The 21,779-nt window shown below is 43.0% G+C and overlaps 2 protein-coding genes across 4 annotated transcripts in view; one reads left to right on the top strand and one right to left on the bottom strand.

Moving 5' to 3' along the window:
- Positions 1-2,440: 2,440 nt before the first annotated feature.
- Positions 2,441-5,791, bottom strand: tpbg (trophoblast glycoprotein). The gene has a single exon (XM_079502651.1). It carries the CDS (start codon positions 5,238-5,240, stop codon positions 4,095-4,097), a length of 1,146 nt encoding a protein of 381 aa, XP_079358777.1. The 5' UTR covers positions 5,241-5,791; the 3' UTR covers positions 2,441-4,094.
- Positions 5,792-10,146: 4,355 nt separating this feature from the next.
- Positions 10,147-21,779, top strand: part of ibtk (inhibitor of Bruton agammaglobulinemia tyrosine kinase) — a 38,443-nt gene continuing 26,810 nt past the window's right edge. For all 3 annotated transcript variants that reach the window (XM_079503065.1, XM_079503064.1, XM_079503063.1), the window contains exons 1-4: positions 10,147-10,311; positions 11,796-12,711; positions 13,074-13,170; positions 14,971-15,095. In XM_079503065.1, coding sequence (XP_079359191.1) covers positions 12,388-12,711; positions 13,074-13,170; positions 14,971-15,095 — 546 coding nt within the window. In that variant the 5' untranslated portion in view covers positions 10,147-10,311; positions 11,796-12,387. The remainder of the gene's footprint in view (positions 10,312-11,795; positions 12,712-13,073; positions 13,171-14,970; positions 15,096-21,779) is intronic.

Genomic DNA, 21,779 nt, shown 5'->3' with positions numbered 1-21,779 from the left:
ACATACAATACTTCTTCAAACATGGGGGTTTGTACAGGCTTTTCAAACTATATTAGTAATCATAGGCTATTTGAGGACTGTAGAGTAAAAATATATGCTTTCCCAGTCACAAACATGTTTTGCTCCTGAATTGAGCTGAGGCAATGAGTTTGTTATCAAGACTATACCTGGCACACACAGGAAACCTGGAAGTACATTGCCTAGCGAAGTGGCAAACATGTTTGTCACTCTTCATGGGTGTCTGCTACTCCTCAGACATGACAGTCCCCAGAACAGGATGCCAGACAGGGAACTCAATGCACCCTCTGACCTGTTGTATGAACCTCTGCAAACTATATCTAACCAACTTCCCCTTCTGCTTTTGTATGCTTACAAAGCACTTATGACTCACTATAAGATACAAAAAAAATCACACCTGTGTGAACGGAGTGGTGTAAGGTATTATATAGCCTGATCAGCTCTGACGTAATGAAATCAGCTCTGACGTAATGAAATCACACCTGGGTGAACTGGGTGACCGTAGCAACCATGCTCATTTTTCATGCACTAACAAAGCCAGTTGTAGGAGTGGTTTACACCACTCAAATCACACCCGTGTGAACTGAGTGGTGTAAGGTATTATATAGCCTGATCAGCTCTGACGTAATGAAATCAGCTCTGACGTAATTAAATCACACCCGGGTGAACTGGGTGACCGTAGCAACCATGCTCATTTTTCATGCACTAAAAAAGCCAGTTGTAGGAGTGGTTTACACCACTCAAAAAGGGACATGCAACTCTGTTCAGCTCGCACTTCAGGGATTTTGGTCTGTCACTTTGGACTTTGTCCGCAGACACTTCATTAAAACCTTCATTTAATTTTGTACTTTGGACTCACAGGAAGCCCCATAATAATCATATTTGAACTGGGGATCCCGCAAATTAATATTTGAACTAGGGACCCGTCACCCAGACAAGCACTTGGAATTGTAGGAGTTGAGGCATTACATTTAGCTTGACTCGGTTCCAGATACATATTTTGAAAATAGCAGATCTAAAAACGGTTGCGAGGCGTTGTGAGCTTGTAAATCGGCTAAAAATGCAAAAACTTTGGTCAATGCTTTTTGCCCCCAAAATCATGTGGGGGACCCCCCTGGGGGTCCCAACCCACAGGTTGAGAACCACTGCTTTAGCCTGTACATAATGATCATGAGATGGCTACGGACAACACAGCAAGAAGAAATATCAGCCTCTTTCTTTCTCTGAATTATAAATGGCCATTTCCCAGCATGCCCAGACAGACAGCTCCACGGCCTAGGAACCGACCTGTCCGAGACAGACGTCTGTCTTCTAGGCCTAAAGTTGAAACCACAAGTCAAGCGAAAGCTCTTTAGATGTCAGGGCTGTTATAGGAGACTGGTTTTAACAAGCACAAAGGGCCCACTGTGTGGATCAGACAGGGTGCTGAGGTTGGAACACAGAGCGCTCACCTCCCCCTTTTACTACTTCACATTGCATTTTCTCCCCTTTAATTACACCTGCTCTCCCAAGCGTGACTGGAGGTGTGGAACTTACAGTACTCGTTAATATAAATCTGCAGAGAGTCAGTTCACAGCATGCCATGTGTGTGAGGAGGACTGTCTTCCATGGTCTCTGTGGAAACATTACTGTGCCTCACCCAGCCTGCACCCGTACCTCTCCAGGGGCAGAAACATAAAAAAGACCTCACATTTGAGAAATGGTGTGTGTCTGTCTATGAGCATATGTATATCTTCTGGGGATTATTCATTTACATTATGTGGTAACTCAGTGTTGTTTTAACTCAGAGTGTAAAACAATGAGTTAAATTAACTCTGGGGATTTACCCGCAAATACACTAATGAATGTCCATTATGGAAAGTCATTAACTGCCTCTGGCTTGAGCTGGTTTACCTCACCTGCAAACTGATCAGAAATAAAGCTTTCATCATCAGAAAACAGCAGAATGTTATGAAAAAGACAAACACTGCATATTGTACCGTGACCCTCAATACACTAAGGACTGTCCATTGTGGAAACACGTGCTCATTAATGGCTTCTGGTTTGAGCGGTTTACTATAGACCAATCACGAGCAAAATAAAGCTTCCATCATCAGAAAACAGCAACATGTCACAAAAAAACTAAAATAACATCTGGAATTATGGGCAAATGGCCACCCTCCTTACAATATCTCGGTCTGTTTCCAGGCACATGACTCCAGGGATGCGATGCGAGCTCTGGGAACCACCGACTTGTGAAACTACAGCCGTGGCGGCACATCTTCGGTCCACAGAGACAGTCTTCTTCTCTGCTAGCGGCAGTTGGAAGGAGATGCACAGGGCATTAACACTACCCAGAGCACCAGATCAGACAGTGTTCCAAAGAACAAGAGTGTTGTGAAAAACTTCTAGAAATGATCAAGATTACACCAAGGGCCAACGGTGGCATGGATGAATACAATCCTTTATTTTTATATAATAAAAATATGCTCAGGGAAGACAAACATATTTCAACGTTTTCCCCCACAAAATGCATCCATTGTTCTTTCAAAAAGAATAAATAAAAAATAAGGACATGACACTATACCCCATTTCACTGCTAAATACAGGCCTGACAAACTGAAGGAAATGTGTGGCTGAGGACTGTTATTGTTATGGTCTACGGTATAGCTGCAGGCAGTCAGTTGTTAGCGGTGTGTGTGAGAGAGTATGTTATCTAGGTGGTCTTCAAAATGCTGACACAGTTCAGTGCTTTCTGATTAAGACCAAAAACACACTAATGAGCCATGCTACAGTATTTAAGCATGGCACATTCTTCAAAGGAATACCCTATTTAATATCACAGAATGGTGAGGAAAGAAATTGTAAGTAATAAAAAGATAACACTTGATATTAAAGCCAGTTCAAACAGGGCCACATGAAAGCACAGCCGACTAAGCTTATTTCCATAATACCTCGAGTCAGTGTGCCCCATGAGAATCTTCTGTTCAATGTGCTTTGCGATGCAACAGCCTTCATTCGCTCCTCAAATGTTGTTTTGATTTCAATTATTTGTAAGTACATTTATTGGGAGATTACAGCGAGGCAGTTTCTTCACCTATATACCTATAGATAGATTAGCTGATGGAAGCTACTTCAAATTTAGATTCTAGTGCCCTCCCTTCAACTTGACTCACTCTCTCTATCCTGCAGACAAGCCCAAATCAACTTTGCCCCCTCCCCACGTAAAAAATCCAATATGAAGCTGAAAGTAGCACTTTGAAAACTACAAAGATATTGCATTGTTTTGAGGTGAGTAATGTGAGCTAAGTGCTACCTCTGTGGCAGTGGCATTACCTCAGGGCAGCGTTAGTGCTGTGTGAAAGTAGAAGTGAGTGTGCGCGTGTGTGGCCCTAAATTCTTCTGCAAGCCATTGCTTTACATTCCTCAGACTTGAGATGAAAGGACCTCAGTCAATAGAAGTCAGCAATTCAAGGCATTTTATTTAGCTGAAGATCTTCATGGGAAAAAACAACTATAAATAACATCCACCTACTAAATGCAAAAACTATAAAGTGAGCACTATAAATATTCAAAGTCCTACATCACTAAATCACATATTAAAAAGAATTTACTGTTTAAGCAGCATATCAATGTGCAGTAGAGGCATGTTGAGAATGCTGGAAGTCAGTACCAGACTTGCCAGATATATTTGCCATCTTATTTAAAAAGTCAAATAAACTCCATTTGTTTATCCTTTGGAGAAAAACAATAAACACAGGACAAAAATCACAACACTGTCCATGATTCATTGTCCATGCAATGGTTAAGTGCATGAAACAAAGGGAATTGGACATCGTTATCACAAGGGCTGTTGTGTGGACAGGGGCATGCACAGGGCTGTTGTGTGGACAGGGGCATGCACAGGGATGTTGTGTGGACAGGGGCATGCACAAGTGGCTGAATGGAGGTCGTGACATCGGTACAGGGACTAAGTTGAGATCAATGTATTATCTGAAGAAGTGGCAGAGGAAGCCGCTCATGCATGCATATCGATATTGCAATAGCATAAAGTCATGTAATGTCCCCTTGCAGGACCAAGAGTATCCTGTCCTCACTCAAACATCTGAATTGATGCTGAGGTTGGCCATCCGCGGATCAGTGTTTATCTCATACCTATAATGGTACCCCTCCATGTGGTCCCTGCACGCATCACGGATGTTATATATCCAACGCTTGATCCCCTTCCTGTTTAGGTAAAGCACCAGCAGGAATATGACACCAATCAGGCACAACACCATCCCCAGGAAGGCATACGAGGTTTCCAGTACTCCTTTCATGTCACCGGAATAGTTGCACTCCAACTGAGACGGCTCTAACTGCAACAGAGGCAGGTTTTTCAGGACTTCTGGGTCTGCACAGGTCAGGTTCTGTGCATCGGTGACCTGATCTGAGCTTTTCAGCCAAACTACGAGGTCCTCAATGAAGCAGTCACAGCGCCAGGGGTTCCCTGCCATGTGGACCTGGAGATCAGTCTTGAGGCTGAAGTCTGCCAGTGTGGTGTTGGGCAGCTCCCTCAGACCGTTGTCCCTCAGGTCAAGTTCCTGCAGTGGAGGAACCCGCAGCGTTCCGTTCTGAAGAGAGATGATGGAGCTGTTTTGCAGGCTGAGGTTGGTAAGCTTAGGGAGGTCCATGAATATTCCATCTGGCAGAACCACAAGGTGATTGTTCGACATGTCCAAGTTTGTAAGCTGGACAAAATTCCCTTTCTGTAGCACACTCAGGACCACGTCCATAGACGAATAGTTGTGGAAAGAACTGCTGAGGTTCAACACCTGTAATTTATTGTCTTCAGAGAAAGCTATAGCACTGATATTCAGAATGTTGTTGTTGCTCAAGTCCACACGCTCGAGGTTTGGTAGGTTGTGGAATGCCCCTGAATCCACATACTCCAGCTCGTTCCCGTTGAGATACAGCTCTGTTAATAGGTCGAGGCGGGTCTGAAAAGACTCCACACCGATGCGGGATATTTTGTTCCCTGTAACGAACAGTTGTCTTGTGTTGGCTGGCAATGGATGCGGAATAACCTTTAAATCCTGGTTTTGGCATTTCACAGTTTGTGTGGAGCACAAGCATTTATCTGGGCAACACTCACAACATGACAAAACGAAAGCTAAGAAGAAAAATGCATACGCAAGACCCAACTTCTTTGTCCTGTTTGGGATTTTTCCGCGTAAACGCCCAAACAAACTCGCTACGCACATTTTTAACTCAATTGGTTTAAATCGAACTATAATACCGTGGAAAGGATAGGTTCAGGACAAATACTACCTCGGCTCGGCTGCTCGGCACGACTTTGTTCCTCAGTCTGGGTGGGAATGGAAACTTTTCAGCGTTTCTCCCACTTTATCCCCTTGGATCTAGTCCCACGGTCCCACCTCCGACACAAATCTGTTGGAAACGACCCAAATCATAACCCCAAACCGTTCTGGTGTGGGGCTTACATATCCATGAGGTTCAGCGGGTTAACTTGTGCGCCAAGCTCGCTAAATTTAAGTTATATCCTAATCCTCTTCGTGATCATATTCGTTTTCTTTTTCCCATCCGAGCTATGAAGCCTACGATGAGTATATCCTCTTGTCCTGTCGGTCGAAATGGCCTTCTTAAGACGGCAAACAACTTATTTTATTTCTCTGAAACAGACAACAAACAATCTGTGTCTCCCAAAGGTGGCATCCATCCATCCGACACGCGCACTAACCTCGCCGATCTCCAAGCCCCGGAGAATGATGAACACTCCAAAATAGTGCCACGGTGCAGCCCACCGGAGTCTCGGAGAACGGGAACATACCACTTCTCTGGTAAAAGGGGCGAACAATGAAACTTTTTTTAGATTGCAATCGGCCCGCAAAATGAAGATTCTTGTGTTATGTTTCTATTTAATTCACATTTACTTAATGCTTTTTTTTATATAGTCCCGTACAATAACAAAATCGAAGTTTATACTAGGCCTATAACTGGGATTGGTATGCGCCAATTTCACTACTTGGGATTTAAGACAATATAAGACTATTGGTCAAACAAATCTAATAAATCTATTGCAATATTACATATCGGATAATTTAATCTGCATATGATAGGCTAGTGTGCGCGCGCACATGGCATTTGAAACGTTTCAGCATATCTAATATAGTGGGAGATATAGCCTCCTATAGTGCCATATTTCATCTGGAAAAAGCAGGATTGTTTTATAATTATTTTTTTTAAATAACAAAATGCTTCCATAGCATGCAGAAACAAGATAGAAGACTCTTCTAGGTCACCCCAGACTGCACTGCACACCACCAAAAAGGGAAATTTAACCCATGTTGACTTATGCATCTGCTGTCTGTGATGGTGTCAGTTCACACAAGCCCCCCCTTTGCTGCTGCCGGTGCACATGCACGACCGACACACATGCACGCATAGGGGAGAGAGGGAGGGAGATATCGTCCAGGCGTCCAGAGAGACACACACACACACACACACACACACACACACACACACACACGTGTGTGTGTGTGTGTGTGTGTGTGTGTGTGTGTGTGTGTGTGTGTGTTCCACAACATTATGCATTGTGTGTGTGTGACACACACACACACACAATGCATAATGTTGTGGAACTTGTGGTGTATGTTATTGATAGCAGGAATGCCAACTTCGTATAAAGTATAAAGAGTATACAGACAGGATTCCCCCTTTTCAGCGTTCCGCTAGATGTCTAAATGTCTAAACCTCACATGAACTATGCATAAACCTAACCTCAAAACCACGCTCATCCGAGGCGAGACCCTCTGAAAAGAGAGAGACTCAGTTATGCACAGTCGATTGGAATGTTATTTGGCTCTAAATACTAGTGAATACACTGGCAGAACACACTAGTCTGTGACTGATGCTAAACTAATCCTTTATATGTACAGAGCACAGCCTGATGACTGAGAGAGGCTGCCACAGGCAAACCTGGCTGGCTCAATAGAGCAGCCAGACTGTGCACCCACAGAGCTGCATATTTAACTACCTGCCAACTACACCAGAGTCACATCCCGCAGTTGAAACATTCAAAAAGAGTTTGAGAACACGACTAACAAAAAAGACGTCCATATCTGCTGGGTGAAGTCATTATAGGGTGGGATGACTAGAGGACAGAGCAACTTCAGAAAGGTTATTTTGAGAGAGAAATGTCCCGCAAAATGAATACAATATGTTATATTTTGATGGTAACTGTTGTATAACCACAATATTGCACTTGCAATAAATAGAGTTCATGCGTAGCAGTGGCTCAGAGCCTCAGCCTGATGGCCTCAAATGTCTAATATCTCCCCCAGTCCATAGGGATATCCCTTTGGTTTAGTGGTTAAGATATTGGACTTTCACACAGGAGACCAGAGTTCGAATCCCAGGTGTTTTCATGTACCGATTAGCGTGAGGTTTTGATAAAATAATAGCAATATAAAAAATATATATTATTAGATAAGTCGGCCCTCCTGGTGGGGCTATACCAGGCCCACGTGAAAAATTGTTGCAGAGGTTCTTCTCTGTCATCCAAGCGAGTGTGTGTTCACAGTTTTGTTGCGACTAAGCCAACGGTGCCGGAGATTAGCTGCTCACAGACGGGGACACACACGGACAGACGGACGGAGTGACGGACAGGGTGCAAAATGTAGTCTCGGCCACGCCTTCGGCCTGGGGGTAGAAAATAAGCAGGCTGACACCCACAAGAGACACACACAGAGTCTAGTTTTGGCTGTCTTTGCACTCCATGTTACATTCAAGCACCTCCTTCTGTCTGAGAAGGCCTATCTGAGACCTCCTTCTAGTGTCTCAATGAGGGGCCCCGTGAGAGAGGCCCTCTCCACATGAGGAGTCGGACATGGAGAGCTGACAGAGGTGCATGAAGTCTAGCCTGGCTGAGGCCTGACTGCTTGGACAGACTTTTAAAACGGTGGGGAGATGACTAAATACCTGTGTAAAATACCATGTAGTGCTGTAAGTAGTAAGAAAACACTGATTAATTGACAATTTTGACAAGATAGCCATTTTACGATTACGTTATATACTCAGGTCAACACCAACCCATGAAGTATCTTTAAGCAGACTTTATAGGCACTGTGCATGTAAGTCAATAGACTAGCATAATGAACCTGCAGGTTTGCTATAGATTAGGCTACTCCCTTTTGTGTGCTCATATAGCAAATTTGTTTTTGATTTATTATTATTTTGTTCAGAACTGAGCAACTTGCAATGGGCCTGGTCTTCAAGATAAGCAAGAAACCAGAGATACCCAACCCATATACTGTACCTGTCAGACTACTTCAATAGTGTAAAAGACACACACAGGCACAACACCAGAAGGAGCCCCACTGATCTCACTGAACCCAGTTTCCTCAAAAATGGGGTCAAATTCGTTCTACTGCTATATGCCACCAGAATTCCCTATCAAAAGTCTTAAAAAAGTGTGACTCTTTATACCCTCCTTCAAAACCACTCTAAAATAGCACCAACAGGTGGCTGAAAATTGTAACTGGCCTCAGTAAAAAGTAGAAAGTCTAAGCGTATCACCAGAGATGCCCCCCCCCCCAACTGTTTACTGTACGTATATCTTTCTTGTATTACTACTCGTAATTTTTCTCGTAATGATGTTTTTGCATATTACATGTATATTATTGTTTGTCTTTGAATTGAATACTTTTCTTTTGTATGAATCTGTGCCACTGTGCCTTTTTTTTTATCAATTTTATTCAGTCAATCAGTAAAAAAAATAAATAAATCACACCCGTGTGAAGTGAAGGGCGCTCTTACATCATCCATTCATTGTTAATGGGAATTAAATCTTTGTGTGGGACAAAAATAGCCGATTTGCTCGTCTACATATGTTGTAAATTCTCCATTCATTGTCAATGGGAATTTAATCTTTGTGTAGGACAAACATAGCCGATTTGCTCATCCACATATGATGTAAATTCTCCATTCATTGTCAAAGGTAATTTAATGTTTGTGTAAGACGAAAATATAGCTGAATATAGCGCCCCTCAAAAAAACAAAATAAAACATCATGTGCAGTGGTGGACAAAAGCCTACTCAACTCCAGTACTTATAGTCTACCCCTCTCCAGTGTTCACTGTACTGATCTTGTCCTTCTAATGGAGCAGGACAACAACAATTAGAGAAGGCAATGGAGCAGCTTAGACAGTTAAAGCCTCTTTTATTAAGGTTCCAGGTACAAGTAATGACTGACGTTTTGAGTCATGACTCTGAGGAAAGGCTTTTTGCCTTTATTGATAGATTTACAGTAGTTTTGACAGGAAAGGGGGAGAGATGGGGGGAAGACAAAGCAAAGCAAAGGTTGTCGGGATCGGGACTCAAACCCGCGACACGCTGTCAGGTTACCTGCCTATAGGTGCCTGGACCGCTCGGCCGGCCCAGGCCGCAAGAACTTGATTTTTGTACGGAATCTCCTCACGGGTCACAGTGGTCAGTAAGAATACTTTGAAGACTAACAAAATGTATTTCCTATGCCACAAAAATGTGGAATGCCCTATAGCAACAGTCGTAAAGGAATTTTAATCCCTACTACTCTCCTTCAAAACCGCTCTCAAAGAGCACTTAAGGGTGGCTGCGATTCGAAACTGCAGGGCCCAGTAAAAAAGTCAGTAGCATACGATACATTATTTTCTTTTTTTTTAAGATTTATTTTTGGCTTTTTGCCTTTATTGACAGTTACCAGTGAATATAGACAGGAAAGAGGGAGAAGGGGAGAGACATGCAGCAAAGGTGGTCATGAGCGGGACTCGAACACGTGACACGCTGTCAGGCCAGAGCCTATATGTGGCATGCACCTGGACCACTAGGCCAGCGGGCGCCCATTATTTTCTTTTCTAAACAATTTATATGATGTACTGTATATTTATGTCATTAAATATTCTGATGAATTGAAAATGGAGGACCCCAATGGAAACAAGCCTTCTGCAAACTGTTAATAAAGTTTGAAGGGGGGGGGGGGGGGGGTTAGGGGGCGTGACCGTAGCACCCAATAGGGAACCAGGATGTTTTACTGCTCTGCTCTGCTCTGAGCCAATCAGAAATCATAGTACTACCCAAGACCTGCCCTGGGTCCCGCCTGTCTGTCAGCAACAACATTATCCTACAGTTCTTCTGCACCCAGCCGGGTTTCTTTCCAAGTTGACTGTAAACTGTAAAACACGTTGTTTTGCATTTATTCACAGTATAATGACACAGTGGATGTGTTCTGTTGTTGATGCACGCTCCATGACTTCTCCTTTCTTCATCTAACGGAAGGTGAGAGGAAGAACAGAAACGGTCCGCCGGGTCTGGCTTGTTGTTTGTAACGTCGTTAGCTAGCTGCTTCGCTGCAGCTGCATACATGGCCTGATGCGCCGCAGGAAATAGCCGATCTACAAGCTCACAACGCGTTGCGGACGTGACGCGTTGTGAGCTTGTAGATCCACTATTTTTAGGAGGAGGCGCGGCACGTAGCCAAGGGGCTAGCGCTGATGTGTCAGTGAACGTTAGCTGCTGTGCTTATGGTGTTGGCTTGTTAAATTATTATGTGCATGGCTTATTATGCTGGTTATAATAGCAGTTGTGACACTAATAGTTTACCTGTTTCTGCAGTGTCTCTAATAAACGCTAATATTGAAACTATAATAAAGGCTAGTATGTCTCTTTACGTCCAGGCTCCAGCTACGCTATTACATAATGTTATAACGGTGTATCTACGATATCATTTTCATTTTGGTGGGGTTTAGAGTCAAATTTGACGCCAAAAATATGATACTTTAGCAAGGAAATAATGCAATGAATGAATTGCTAATCATCCAAGCTAGCTCTGAACCCTTGTTGCATAATATTATCCTATTCGCTTGCTTGCCTTTCAACCAGCATGATGAATTCCTGTTCTGTCTATAGAAGTGTCTATTTGTACGTCTCTAAATGTTTTGATGATTTGAACATGGTGGACCCTATTGGAAACAAGTGTAATGCTTAATTGAGTCGTCCACTCACAGTTAACAGCCTTTGTATTGAGTTTGTGCTTGAAATGTACTGTAATTCTGCAAACTGTTAATAAATTCTTCAATCAATCAATCAAGCAACTCATTGCTGAGAGCAAGAGAGCCTATACTAGCCTAAATATACAACCCAGATAAAGGTTGTAACTTCTTTACGAAACTATGCAATTCTGTACCCAATTGAATTCCCCAAATATGTTACACATGGTATTTGTCTAGTATAGCGAAACTAGCTGGCAAGAGTATTGTCAACAATAACTTGCATTTGTCTGCTACCAATGCAGATTGACCATAGGCAAAACTTGTGGGCAGTGCAAGTGTGACATTTGCATTTCCTTTCTTTGGCAAGGTTTCCCATGCCCAGAACGATTTTAAATTGAATTAATTTAATTGAGGGAGAGAGAGGGCATTATGATTCATTAATTTTGAACAATAATGTGTCAGCAATATTCTGTATTAGTCAGCTACCAATGCAGATCGATCACAGAGGAGGCAAAATGTGTGACTCTTGCATTTTCAGGTCTATATATAGCTTTCAACTGTGTTTTGTAGGTCAAAGTGGAGACCTGACTGATTGATTGATTGAAAATTGTATTCACTTTCAATTAATCAGAAACTATCTTTTTTTTGTGGTTCATTTAGCTCTTTAACACATGCCTAAATTAATTAAATGGATTCCACTTAGGTTTAATGTTTTTTAATGTAGCATCATGGTTTAACATTTTGAGTAAATATTCACTTTTTCTTTCTCAGGTGCATCATACAATTATGGAGTTTTGAAAGCCCGGCCTGGTGTTTTGGGGGGAAAGGGAACCTTTCCCCTCAAGTTGGATGGTTGGACTGCTGGATAATGTCAGAGGGTTGCCTTTTTGTAAATTATTTAAAAGTAACAAGTGAGAAACTATTTTTTGAATATTTGTAAAATTTTGTATAAAATATATAGAACTTAATAGTTATTAACGTATTGATGCCATTGTATATGTATACTGAAAGCACCTTAGATTGTATTGTACTGCCGCCAGTCGAAATGGTAGATTGAGACGAGTCAAAGTAAGGCTCTGGGGTTGCTAGGGTGCAGTGGAACCTCAACACAAGCACAATTCTAGCACCTCAACTATCTCAACCATATCATTGTATAAATACATCACTTACTTTGAGTGCAGCTCTTTTACGATAACTATTCATTTGGTAAGCTGTGCTTGCCTGGAGGGATATTCTCTGGAGTTTTTTTTGTTTGTTAGTTTGTTTTGGATTTGTTTGTGTTTTATTCTTTATTTAGCTATTGGTTGTATAGGTGGTTGGTCTTTAGGAGAACAGGGTTAGGGTTATAGGACTGGACTGGAGGATGAGCCTAGCTACACCGGACTGCACACCAAAATGCAGCTCACCTCGCCATGCAGACGAGGTGGTGGCGGCCATAACCGGTGGCTCTGAGGGGCAGCTGCGAGGGTTCCTCACCGCACACTGCCACAATGCAGCCACTTTGAGGGATGCCTTTGGTCGCACCGCCCTGCACCTGGCTGCCTCGCTGGGCAAGAAGGCCCTGCTCGAATGGCTCCTTGAGTTTAAGAATGCTGACCTGACAGTAAAGGACAAGGAGTCTGGCTGGACTGCTCTGCACCGCAGCGCCTTCTACGGACATATCCACTGCCTCATGGCCCTGGTTAAGGTGGGTGGCTGGTGGATCATGGGTGTTGCAATGTTAGATTATAAATCATTAGAATGCAATGCTATCCACACACTCCAATTAGTGTGCTTGTCGATGCAATGTTTCAACTGAACACTTAAAAGTAAGGCATATTGATAGATTATAACAAAGTTATAGATTATACAATGTCATTATTAGCAATCAATAGTGATTGATTTTCATGTAATCAAACAGTGCTCAAAGAGTGTCTTAAGACATTTTCTTGATATTTGTCATTTGAAACTTGAATAATGGTGGCTAGAATGTCCTCCACAACTACAGTAAGGCAATATAGGGAGTGTTTGTCCTGTAGTTGCATCCTCTTTTTCCTTCTCTTATTTTAGCATGGTGGACTACTCTCTACCCAGGACAAGGAGGGTCACTCTGTCCTGGACTTAACAATGAAGGACAGACCAGCACATGTTGTATTTAAACACACTGGTAAGAAAAGAAAAGCTATGAAAATACATTCTCTGGAACTCGATTTAAATTGTTGTGCCTCAGTTAGCTTGTGCTCTTACTGGAATGGTTTTACTGACATGACAATGTACACTTTAGCTATTTAGCTGATACTCTCATCCAGAGTGACTAATGAAAGCACAAAATAGGAGTCACAACCCTCATCAAGTCATCAATCAACAGGTGGCAAGTGGTTGAGTAATTACAGTGCTAAGAAGTATGTGCTACAATACAACATCTAACCTCTATCAAAATAACAAACTTGTTAGATGTACAGTATGTTAACTTATTCAGATGCTATCTAAATAAGTAAACATATCAACGTCTGTATAAATAACACAACTAGCATCTATCTAATAGAGCGTCGCAGTCCCGCCCTCTTTCATGACGACGCCAGGCCCAGGAAATGAATCCCAATGCATTTTTCCCATAGACATTTAAGTATTTATTTAAAGACCTTTTAAGCGTCGTACGAAGCCAACTCGAGTCGTGACAAATCATGACAACAAACACAATATTTTGGACCAAACAAATAATTACAAAGAAGAAAAACAACAATTTTTTTCTAATTCTTTGTTTGGCCCAAAACATTGTGTTTATTGTCATGATTTGTCACGACAAGAGTTGGCTTTGTCCGCGGCGTAAACGTCTTTAAATAAATACTTTCTGAAAAGTCTATGAGGAAAATGAACGGGGATTTCTTTTCCGGGTCTCTCTCGAGGGGGCGGGACTGCGACACTCTATAGGCCAACATGACCTGGCTGCAGACAAGAAGGCGGACCTCCACAAAAAGTACCTCTGTACAGTTGCCAGTAAATCACGTGACCTCCGCAACGGAATTCGATCCTGGGCTACTTCACTGAATCAGACTTTTGGTGAATGAGTTAGAATCCCCCATACAGACCTAGCAGGCTAGCCAGCCAGCCTCCAGTTGACATCTAAAGGCAGCTGCTACTTAATGAGGGGAAAAGACCACCTTCTGTTGCTGAGGTCATATGATTTAAACGTCCACTGTTAAAGGACCACTTCACCACTTTTCAACCTATCTTCATATAATAGGTCCTCACTAATAATCATGATAAAATGGCACGATTTTTTTCTACTCAATCTTTGTCTCATAGGAGGGCTGTGGGCAGTTTAGAAACCGTCTTCCAGTGACATCATCATTAGGCAGATTTTTTTTTTAAACAAGATTTTTTTACAAAAATGTTTAGATTTTCATTATCGTGAGAATGATGGCTTCCATTTTTGCATTGCAACTTTTCAGGACTAGAAAGACTGCAGTTTCTATTAGCTTGTATTCCCCATCGATGATGTCACTGGAAGACGGTTTCTGAACTGCCCACAGCCCTCCTATGAGACACAGACCGAGTAGAAAAAAAATCATTTTTTTCATGATTATTAGTGAGGACCTATTATATGAAGATAGGTTGAAAAGTGGTGAAGTGGTCCTTTAAGGTGTCAAAGGTACACTGGTACAAAGGTACAAAGGTATACTGTCAAAGGTTGAGGTGCCTCTTGCACCAGATCTCAAGTGCAGAATAAGGAGTGATAGGGGATGAGGTGGAGTCTGAAGGGGTGACTTATCAGACTGCTGCGGTGGAGGCACTATGCTATTTCCAATAGCTCAGTGCTGTGCTATTTGACAGCATGTTCTTAAAGTGCAGGTTCTGTCCATTGGCCGGCACTCAACTCAACAAGGTGCTGCTCAGTTGCACTGACATTTGAAAAATGTACATCAAAAGGCTTGTGTTCTCTTTCTTTATCTTGTTGTCTTCCCAGACCCAACTGAGGTGTACACTTGGGGCAACAATACAAATTTCACTCTTGGGCATGGGAACCAGGAGAGCAGACAGCACCCTGAGCTTGTCGACGTCTTCGCCAGGACGGGAGTCTACATCAAGCAAGTAAGCCAATAATAAATTGTTTTTGTCTCAGCTCTCATGAGGGCATGAGGGTGTTTGTCAACGTTATGTAAGGTGTTGTATTAAAAAAAAACATCTTGTTTTTGAACCAGCATGTTACCTGGGTCACCCTGCAAAACATTGCCTCCCCAAAGACCTCCCTGAGTCTGAGCCTCTCTCTAGGGTGGTGTTTCTCAATGGGGCGCTACCGCCGCTCAGGGGGTTGTTCAGAGAACGTTGGGGGCACTGGAAGAAATATTGCTGACAAGATGTTTCATGTTCACTCTCTCTTTACTGAAGCCAGTTAAAACAGAGAAATAAGTATACATTGCTGTACTGTCCTCGCTACGTGTACATTAGTGTACATAGTTAGACAGTCAGCCAAACTCCTTTAAAAATGAGATGGGAGTCAGGATGTAGTGTCCAAGCTCCAGTATTTAATGTCACACTTCATATCACCAATAAATGGAGTAAAACTATAAAAAAGAAAGAAAAAGACAGGCTCAAACAAGCAGGTGAACACACTGAGCTATAATCTACACAAAATCTCAATCTATCATAGCACATGTGGAAATAAAACAATTAGGCCTATGCATGAACACACTATAAAGTTTGCATACCAAAACAGAAACTACATACACTGACATAAGAACATGAAAAGTTCCCACTTACAGACAATGCTGTCGACTGCACAACAAGAGATGGTGTAATGAGGGTTTTCAGAGCACACACATAATTAACAGCACATACACCTGTGTGCTTCTCCTAATCAGGGCAATACACAGCACACCTGTTCTATATAATGAATTGAATGACCAGTAAGTGGCTCTGGTAACACTTTGCCATTTAAGGGCAGAACACTCCCCGTCTGGTGTTATACACCACTACAACATTTTGACATACTGTAAGAAATAAAGAACACTCAGTCCACCTTAGGTAAGAAAAGTACTGATAAGGTTCTAAAGAACTGCTTTACTGCCCCTTGCGCTTCTTCGGGCTGGCCAATTCCGTGGGGTCCACTTCCCCGTCCGGCCGGTTCCATGTTATCTTTAATCTTGGAGTAGTGGTGCTTCTTTTTCTTCCTCTTCCACAGTCGGTCGAGCATGTGTCCATATGGGCTGCTGAGGTCTGGCTTCTGGGGCCCGGAGATGGGTCTTCTGGAAGACGTGGGTCTCTTTGGAGAAGGAAGATGGTTGATTTTAAGAGAGCGGCTGGTGTTTCTGAGCACCATGGGCCCCCATGCTGTGTGGTAGCAAACATCCTGTTGCTCCCCGCCGTGGCTTGCCCTCTCTCGCACGTGGACTTTGCCAAGGCAAACATCTCCCACCAACACCCAACCCAAGTCCAATCTTTGGGCAAAGGGGGCATCGTGAGGTCCATTAATTTGCTCTCTTGCTTTATGCACCCTTACAACATCTCTCCCTAGCAGGAGGAGGATAGATGCCTTTGGGTCCAATGCTGGGATGTGTGGGGCTATGAGCTTTAGATGGGCATGGTGGAGTGCTGCCTCAGGTGTCGGTATCTCCAATCGGTTATTAGGGATTTCACTGCATTCTATCAGTGGTGGTAAGTCTATAGCCACCCCTCCACTAATGGCCTCCACACAGAACCCTTCTGCCTTTCTTCCCATCATCTCCAATTGTCCAGCGCAGGTTTTCAATGAGTAACGGGCTCGGCTGCTCGCAATGTCAAATATGTCGAAAAGGTCTGGTCGTGCGAGTGACCGGTTACTTTGGTCATCGATTATGGCATATGTCTTTACTGAACGATCACGCTGTCCTTGTGGATAGACCCTTACGAGACATATTTTGGAGCACGATTGTCCCGTGAAACCGTGACCGCACACTTCTGTGCATAAGGAGCTCACTGGTGGTGCAGTGGTTGAGGCTGAGGCTCTTCGATAGGGGGGTTACTGGTTTCAGAGGCAGGACTGGGGTGCATAGCGGTGCTGTGACGTTCACTGTCACACTCCATGCATCTTAGCACTGTCCTACAGTCTCTTGCAATGTGGGAAACAGATGCACAACAGCGAAAGCATATCCCCCTGTCCTTGTGGTAGGCTTTGCGTTCCTCAATGGTCTGGTTTCTGAAACCTCTGCATTTTGCAAGTGGATGAGGCTTAAGGTGGATAGGACATTGTTTTCCAGGATCCTCTTCCTCCTTTGCTGCGTCTGTGCTGGAGTCAGTTTTAGCATCTAATTCCGTCTTATGCACAGATATGGGCATCCTTGTGCTTACGTACCCTGACATGGGTTTCTCAAACTTTGAGGGTCCACTACTGAAGCTGGACAAGGCAAAGGCTGGATCATTTTTAATTTGGGCTTCTCTGTAAATTAAATGTGCAAAGAACAAAAAGGGGGGGAAGCACCTGTTTTCTTCTTTGAATCTCGAGCCTACAGAAATCCATTTCTCTTTCAGAGGGTGGGGCAATTTCTCTACAATTGGGTTTATGCCACGGGGAGTATCTAAATAACTAAGCCCAGGTAGGTATCCATCTGCTTTAGCTGCCATTAACTCCATTAATAGGTCTCCAAGCTCTCTAAGTTTGGAGTAATCTTTGTTACCTATTTTAGGAAAATTGTCTAGCCTATTAAAGAGGGCTTGCTCTATTACCTCTGGGGCACAGTAACATTCTCTAAGCCTTTCCCAGACCATTTTAAGGGCAGTGACAGGATCATTGATGTACACGGACCGGATCCTCTGGGCGTGTACTGATGATTCTTTTCCGAGCCATGATGACAATAGATCTAACTCCTCACTAGCACTCAAGCCTAAACCACCAGTAGCATTAAAGAAGGATGATTCCCATGCTCTAAAGCTCTCGGGCCTGTCATCAAATTTTGTGAGCCCCGTTTTTACAAGTTCTCTGCGAGCTAAATATTGGGCAAAGTCTGTCATGTTGGGAGTCTGTGCATGAGTTGTTAGAGTGTGATCATGTTGGGAAGACTGTGAATGGACAGAAGGCTGCCAGGCTGATTTACTGAATGTCACCGTGGCCGGTTTGCTCATTGTAACTTTGGTCTGTGACTGGGTGGGGGGTTGCCATGCCGGCTTGCTCACTGTAACATTGGACTGTGACTGGACGGGAGTCTGATATGACGGCTTGCTGGTCGTCATGTCGGACTGTGACTGAATGGGAGTCTGATGATGGCTTGCTGATGGTCATGTTAGACTGTGACTCGATGGGAGTCTGACATGACGGCTTGCTGATGGTCATGTTAGACTGTGACTCGATGGGAGTCTGACATGACGGCTTGCTGATGGTCATGTTAGACTGTGACTCGATGGGAGTCTGATATGACGGCTTGCTGATGGTCATGTTAGACTGACTCGATGGGAGTCTGACATGACGGCTTGCTGATGGTCATGTTAGACTGTGACTCGATGGGAGTCTGATATGACGGCTTGCTGATGGTCATGTTAGACTGTGACTCGATGAGAGTCTGACATGATGGCTTGCTGATGGTCATGTCGGACTGTGACTCGATGAGAGTCTGACATGATGGCTTGCTGATGGTCATGTTAGACTGTGACTCGATGGGAGTCTGACATGATGGCTTGCTGATGGTCATGTCGGACTGTGACTCGATGAGAGTCTGACATGATGGCTTGCTGATGGTCATGTTAGACTGTGACTCGATGGGAGTCTGACATGATGGCTTGCTGACCGTCATGTTGGACTGTGTCTGGTTTTGATTAGTTATGTGTTGAGCATTGGCATGACTACTGTTCAAGCCATTGGGAGCAGTATATTGAGGTGTCAATGGGATAGATGGGAGCGGTGTGAACTCTTCTCCAAGTGTCCACTTGTCAATAACAGACAATAGGGCATTATCAGTACAGCGTGAATGACTCACCTGAGTGACCTCATGTTGGGCTGGTGATGATGAGTCTGTGTTCTCGTGCAATGACCCTGAAGAAAGTCTATCTGATTTTATCCTAGCTTGCTCCTGGACATACTCGCTTGTCCGGCTGTGAGTGCTTTGGCGTGATTGAGGGCTACGAGTGCAGCTGCAGCGATCTTCCTCCTCTGTGGCAGCAGCTTCCAGTATCTCTGCTTCAGCAGCAGCAGCTGCTGCCTCTTCCTCCACATGTAGAACTTTCAGTGTGGCGTCCAGCGTTGCAGCCTCTGCTTGCAGTCGGACCTTCTCTATATTAATTTCCAGCTCCTTTGTGGCAAAATAAACACGAGCCTGTGCTGCTTCGGCTTTAGCACGTGCCCGAGCTGCTGCAGAACTGACTGATCTTCTTGATGAGCTTGTGCTTTTTGATCTCACACTAGATGTCTTCTCACTTAGACTGTTCTGATCGGCCATGGCTGCACTGTGGTGCACTTATAATGCTTGTTGTCCAGCTGCTGCCTTGTCTTTTTACTGTACTGTCCTCGCTACGTGTACATTAGTGTACATAGTTAGACAGTCAGCCAAACTCCTTTAAAAATGAGATGGGAGTCAGGATGTAGCGTCCAAGCTCCAGTATTTAATGTCACACTTCATATCACCAATAAATGGAGTAAAACTATAAAAAAGAAAGAAAAAGACAGGCTGTAACACCATCAAACAAGCAGGTGAACACACTGAGCTATAATCTACACAAAATCTCAATCTATCATAGCACATGTGGAAATAAAACAATTAGGCCTATGCATGAACACACTATAAAGTTTGCATACCAAAACAGAAACTACATACACTGACATAAGAACATGAAAAGTTCCCACTTACAGACAATGCTGTCGACTGCACAACAAGAGATGGTGTAATGAGGGTTTTCAGAGCACACACATAATTAACAGCACATACACCTGTGTGCTTCTCCTAATCAGGGCAATACACGGCACACCTGTTCTATATAATGAATTGAATGACCAGTAAGTGGCTCTGGTAACACTTTGCCATTTAAGGGCAGAACAATTGCCATTAGAAGAGCTGTCGGGCAGAAACCATCTATGTCCAAAATATTAACCTTTCACAAAATGTACAATACATGAAAAAACATGTTTTTAGAACAACACAATACTGCCTCATCAAAGTTGGTATGGTGACTTTATACATTGTCAGATACTTAGTTGAATGTGTCCTTAATTTATCATCACTTTACCCAAATACAGCTCAAGTGGAGTTTTTGACCATTAATGTGGACATAGGGTTTTTTCCTGTCAGACTTCGTCATTCTAATCCAGCGGTTCCCAAACCTTTTTGGCCATGTACCCCCTGTTACCTCCTGACCTAGCTGATGCACCCCCCCCCCCCACATGGAAATATAAATTGCATAAGCTATATAGAGACATATATTTCCTTTTTATCCACATATATGCACATATATGAACCTGAATATGGCATAATATATGCAGCATATTGGCCGTAGCCGCGGTATCAGATTTTCAACCGAGGCTTCCATAGAGTCACCAGACCTAAATTTCCTGAAACATATTTTTGAATGGCCATGCTAGCGATTCAGGGGCTGGAGCCAGCCTAGGCTGTTGCTTCTTGCTTTCCCAAAAACATCTCATTTAGCAGGAATTTAGCCTGGTCATCCACATGCAATCCGAGTGTGGACTTGATGGCACTCAGATACAATATGGCTGAAACTAACTTCTCTGCAACCTGCGGTGAAAAGAAGAAACTGTCAAAGAGCCACAGATTTCTAAGCAACTTAGCTTATATCCTTTTGAAATTTAGCAAATTAGGGTTATTTCATTTTGAAAGTTAAAATAAATAGGCAATCTACATATCTTAAGTTTTTTCCCCTTGTATTGGCAGGCTTTTTCAATTGGCTGCTGTTTGTGAGTGTTGTGACCTAATAAAAGTTTGAATGTCAAAATTGACATTGCTAACATTTCTATTCACACAACCTTTTAGCCCTCTGGGAAATGACATTCCAACTGTCCAGCAACCTGTTATTTGGCATTCAGTAACATGTTTCATTTGTATCTTTTTATGATATAACACAGATTAACAATATTAATATTCAGGGAGTCTATTTGCCTTAAGGAGCAAGGGACCTACCTACGTACTGGATATGGGTGTGCCGTTGAGAGCACTTCTCTAAAATAAATCGGAATATGAAAACAAAAAATTATAATAATTGTATTATGCCATTGTCTTGATTAATCAATTAGTCATATTTTGCCCGAGAGAGATACCAAATAAATGAGGTCATACCTATACGGCTACAGTAATGTGAGAGTAATATCATCCTTATTGTGTTGTTTACAGTAGATTGGTTCGGTAAGGTGTTGTTAATTTCAGTCCGAGTTGAGTACATTGGAGTCCAGTGCAACAGGTGCTTGGACTGTATCCTTGCATAGGGTAATTTGTGTCTCTGCATGGGTTAACACACTGCCTCAGTGAGTCAGCCAGGCTATAGTTTCATTTCATGGCACATTTTGCTGCTGCTCTCTGTGTGATAATTATGGCTGTTGGCACCAATGCTATACATGCACCAGATGCTGTGTGTACCAGATCATCTAAAAACAAAGTGAACTTATTGAAGGTATTTCCATTAAGGGTTTTCTTTTCTGGTTTTGTTGCATACACGTTTTTCCACAACCAGGTTTAGTTTTATTGTTGTTGTGAACAATTTACCAAAATTGTGTTTTTTACCATAGTCTGGCAATCGAAGTAAGAAACACAATGCTTTGGTCCTTCTGCTGACCTGGGGGCTTATGATGCAGAGTAATATCAT

The sequence above is a fragment of the Electrona antarctica genome (genome assembly GCF_951216825.1).
Source record: "Electrona antarctica genome assembly, chromosome: 6".
NCBI classification, from domain to species: Eukaryota; Metazoa; Chordata; class Actinopteri; order Myctophiformes; family Myctophidae; genus Electrona; species Electrona antarctica.
This window is presented reverse-complemented; position numbering and strand designations above follow the sequence as displayed.

What these genes read in the sequence shown, in the direction of transcription:
- tpbg (XM_079502651.1), bottom strand. Translation starts at nt 5,240, where the DNA reads ATGTGCGTAGCGAGTTTGTTTGGGCGTTTACGCGGAAAAATCCCAAAC.